The sequence below is a fragment of the Solanum tuberosum genome, unplaced genomic scaffold (assembly GCF_000226075.1).
Source record: "Solanum tuberosum cultivar DM 1-3 516 R44 unplaced genomic scaffold, SolTub_3.0 scf00006, whole genome shotgun sequence".
In the NCBI taxonomy this organism is placed as follows: domain Eukaryota; kingdom Viridiplantae; phylum Streptophyta; class Magnoliopsida; order Solanales; family Solanaceae; genus Solanum; species Solanum tuberosum.
This window is the reverse complement of record NW_006238932.1, coordinates 794,866-798,550: the sequence shown is the minus strand read 5'-3', so window position 1 is coordinate 798,550 and position 3,685 is coordinate 794,866. Positions and strand designations below refer to the sequence as shown.

General features: G+C 34.8%; 1 protein-coding gene across 1 annotated transcript in view; it reads right to left on the bottom strand.

Moving 5' to 3' along the window:
- LOC102589591 (alpha-ketoglutarate-dependent dioxygenase alkB) overlaps positions 1-3,479 on the bottom strand; it is an 8,548-nt gene extending 5,069 nt beyond the window's left edge. The window contains exons 1-6 of the mRNA XM_006338805.2: positions 3,264-3,479; positions 3,025-3,176; positions 1,713-2,071; positions 975-1,113; positions 777-843; positions 554-675 (exon numbers count right to left, since the gene is read on the bottom strand). Of these exons, the coding sequence (XP_006338867.1) occupies positions 554-675; positions 777-843; positions 975-1,113; positions 1,713-2,071; positions 3,025-3,176; positions 3,264-3,349 (925 nt within the window). The 5' untranslated portion in view covers positions 3,350-3,479. The remainder of the gene's footprint in view (positions 1-553; positions 676-776; positions 844-974; positions 1,114-1,712; positions 2,072-3,024; positions 3,177-3,263) is intronic.
- Positions 3,480-3,685: the final 206 nt, after the last annotated feature.

The following is a 3,685-nucleotide window of genomic DNA, read 5'->3' as shown; positions in this document are numbered from 1 at the left end:
GTTATTGTCTCATTCAAATGGTGGAGGTATTTTTTCCCAAACCCAAAAGGTAAAAGGGATTTACTCGAAAAAAATAATCTTTTCAACAGCTTCCTCCAGCTACTATCAGTGGCAATCAAACCACTAACCACCCAAACACCCATTTGTCATCAAAATATGCTCTGAGCCCAGTCTCAGAATGGCATAAGATCACTAATTATTTGAGCCTTCTGTAGATGAACTTGAAAATGAAAAAAGAATACTCTTGGCCTTTTATTTTCTTAATTTATTTTGGTACCTAAGAATGCTAAACCTCAGCATAAGCTAGTTCTTCAAGTAGTTCATGTGTGACCATCCTAGATCATCAAAAAATGGGAACAAGACCATTTATTACCAAGTAAAATCAGCTGAATAATGTAAAATACTTCTACCAGTAGATCAAGAATGATTTAAAAAGTTTTACGACCTCCAAATTTCTGTCAACTACATGTAGATGCCCAATATTCCTACGATAATCATCACCTACTTCAAGCATACCACTAACAGAAAACTAAAACATAAGTAGTCAACTAACCGTGGAAGCATTCCCTTGCTTGTCCTGCCATAAGAATAACATCACCACTTCGAACAAACATTGCAAGAGGTGGAACCTCCCTAGACTTTCCCCCTATAAGGAAAATGCCTTTACAGCCCAAGCTACAGAGAAAAAAGAACACTTCAGCCCTTAGTAACATTTCCTACATATCAAAGTTTGAACTTAATTCAAGTAGAAAGAGCTGTAAAAAATCAGCACATACCTCATGCTAACAATAGGCTTACTCCAATCCTTCTCCATGTCATCAAGGTGGCCACCAAGTGTGTCACCTTAAAGGAGTAGAGAAAACTAGAATTAGCAAATAAGAAGTCAACTGTAATGGCTCCTTTTCATATACACTTGGTATAGGTATAGATTCATATGCTTAAGACCTAGAAGACAAATATTTGAGTACGGGTACCTAGACCAAAGTAATTGACAATTGCTGCTTCTGCCTGGAACACTTCACCTAATGGCAGGGTAGGTGCTGCCATTCTTTCAGCCAACAGGCAAAGTGCATCAGGTATCTTGTTGTGAGGCAGAGAAATATTATAGCTCCGCTGAGCAAATGCCAGGAAAAATAAATCAGAACTGATACTAATCAAGGAAATAAAAAACTATGAAAACAAGTCCAAGGTTAAATAAAATCAAGCACATAAAAAGAGAACAAAATATACCGTACGGAAGAAGGAAGGAATGATGAGTGTACAATTGCTAAAAAGTCTCATCAGCAGGAATAGACACAAGAAACTAATGTTAGTGCACAATGAACAAATTATTCAAAGACAATATATCGTCAGTGCTTAAGCTAAAATAACAGTAAAATTTGTGGACTTAGATAAGGTCATGAAACAAGTTGAGAAGGAAGGAATGTACAATTCCTATTTCATTGGTATCAGTGAGTTTTAACAGCAAGTGAAGAAACAAATGGTACCATAATAAGAATCACATGATGGTATTCAAAGCCTACATAACTAGTTTGGTTCACATATAAAATAAGCCCAACTCCTATGAATACTTTAAAAAGGGTGTTATGATGCACAAATGAGAAATATTGAATATCCTCACATCACTAGGACTGTATGCAAATGGGCAACAAGCCATCTAAATGAACCTTTGAACAATATACTGCACTTTATGAGGAGAAATTCAGCAAGACCTTCGACCAGTCAAACTGCATGCCAAGGGTGCTCCACCGTAACTTACGAAGCAAAACAGAGGCTGGCACTGATTTGCATGTACCTCCTTTGGATAATGCACCTGATTGATCAAAAAAATTCCACGTGGGAACATTTATGTCGTTCTGGATGATTTCCACCTCAGAATTATTGGTCCCACAGTACTGCTCCTCTTGAATCAAAACTTTATTATCCTTGGCAGCAGCAAATAAGTCCTGTAGAGGCCCATAAATTGCATTGTGGTTGGTCCTGTTAGGGGGTTGAGGAAAGCTTGTTAAACTCTCCTTTATCCATCGGCATTGCTCCTCAACGGGTAATGCTCCAGGAATGAAATAAAACCCTGCAACAATCAGCACAAAAGCTTCAATGTCCCGCATGCTAACAACAGAAGATTAATCGAGAATTAATGTCATCAACTGACTATGCCTCAACACATAACAAAGTTGCAGCCTGCTATAGTCGTCTATAACCATTTACTTTATTCAAGACCAAATCATTCCATTGCTACTTTGCCTGTAAATAAATTTCCTTCAAGAAAAATATGAGCTGTAAAACTAAAGGTTCATCAACGTTCACAACTATCCTATACTTAACATACAAGTCAGGACTAAAAAGATAGTGAAATAACGTATTGGGACAATAGTTGTTCACTAAGTACATTTTTAATTTATAGTTCACCTGTCAATTCTATGCATGTAAATTATGGAGAGTATGCTGAGAAATAGGGTGTTCAAGTATTAGTTTCCTATCTTAATGAGCTTTACAAATTACATCTTGTTTGGATGGTTGTTACCCGTTATATTGTATTGTTAGTTTAAACAATGTTTATTTTGATTGTTACTTAAATTCTATTGTATCGTATCATTTAAATCCATCGTTAGGTAACAACGAAAAGACCCAATTTATGTAACGACCGATTCAGTGTGATCGCGTCGTCACCTTAATATTTTCTTCTCATTTTATCTTTATTTATTATTTAATAATTCTATTTCATCTTTTAGCCTACTTTTTGATAGTAGCTCTACCCGTAGTCTACTTTTCTTCTAGGTTTATCGTTCAAATTATGAATGTGTGACATTATGTAACGACAAAGAACGATGCAATCTATCCCAACATCGTATTCATTAAAACAATACAATACAACCATCCAAACAACTGTCAAAGGTCAGATCTTTTTGATAAAAAGACCTTGAATTGTTTACTGATCAAATAGTTTCCAAGTTGAAATAGAAATTCTTGATACACAAGTCAAGTCGAATGGCAATTGTGCAATAATAACATGATAAGGCATACCGGGATGAGTTTCCAAGCAGAAGATAGGAGTATGGAGATCGCATTGAATTGGGAAAATGCCTGAGGGAAGTTCACCATTTCTATGGTAAGACTCTGAAATTGACTTGAAATCAATAACGTCGGACAAATCTACTGGTCTGGGTTGCTTTTTCCTGAGTTGAACAACAAGAAGAAGAACAGGTTAGTGTGCCAATTGCCATTAACGTAACAGATATCGAACTATTCTATAAGAAACTTACTTTCGGGTATTGTCGTAATACAGCTTGTATTTCTTTTCAGCCTTCCTGAAAGCGGTTCGCTCTGCATCTTCGGTGGAACCGTACATCTTCTTCTACCCCTAAAAACAGATAAATCTTTCAATTAGGGTTCACGCTATACGTAATCGCCTTTGATCACAAAATTTAACTTTAAGCTATCAATCAACGTTTCAGGTTTAGGCCTGCTTGTTTTCATTAACATCATCTCAATAATTAACATTTGTTATATATATAATTTTTTAAATACATAAACACAATATATATTAAATATTACATTAAGAAAACATTTAAAAAATCGTCATTTTTTAAAATATTAAGATATTTGAATTTATAAATAAATATTTTAAGTTTGATAAAAATAAAATGAAACTACATATATAAATTACTATAATAAAAATAATTAT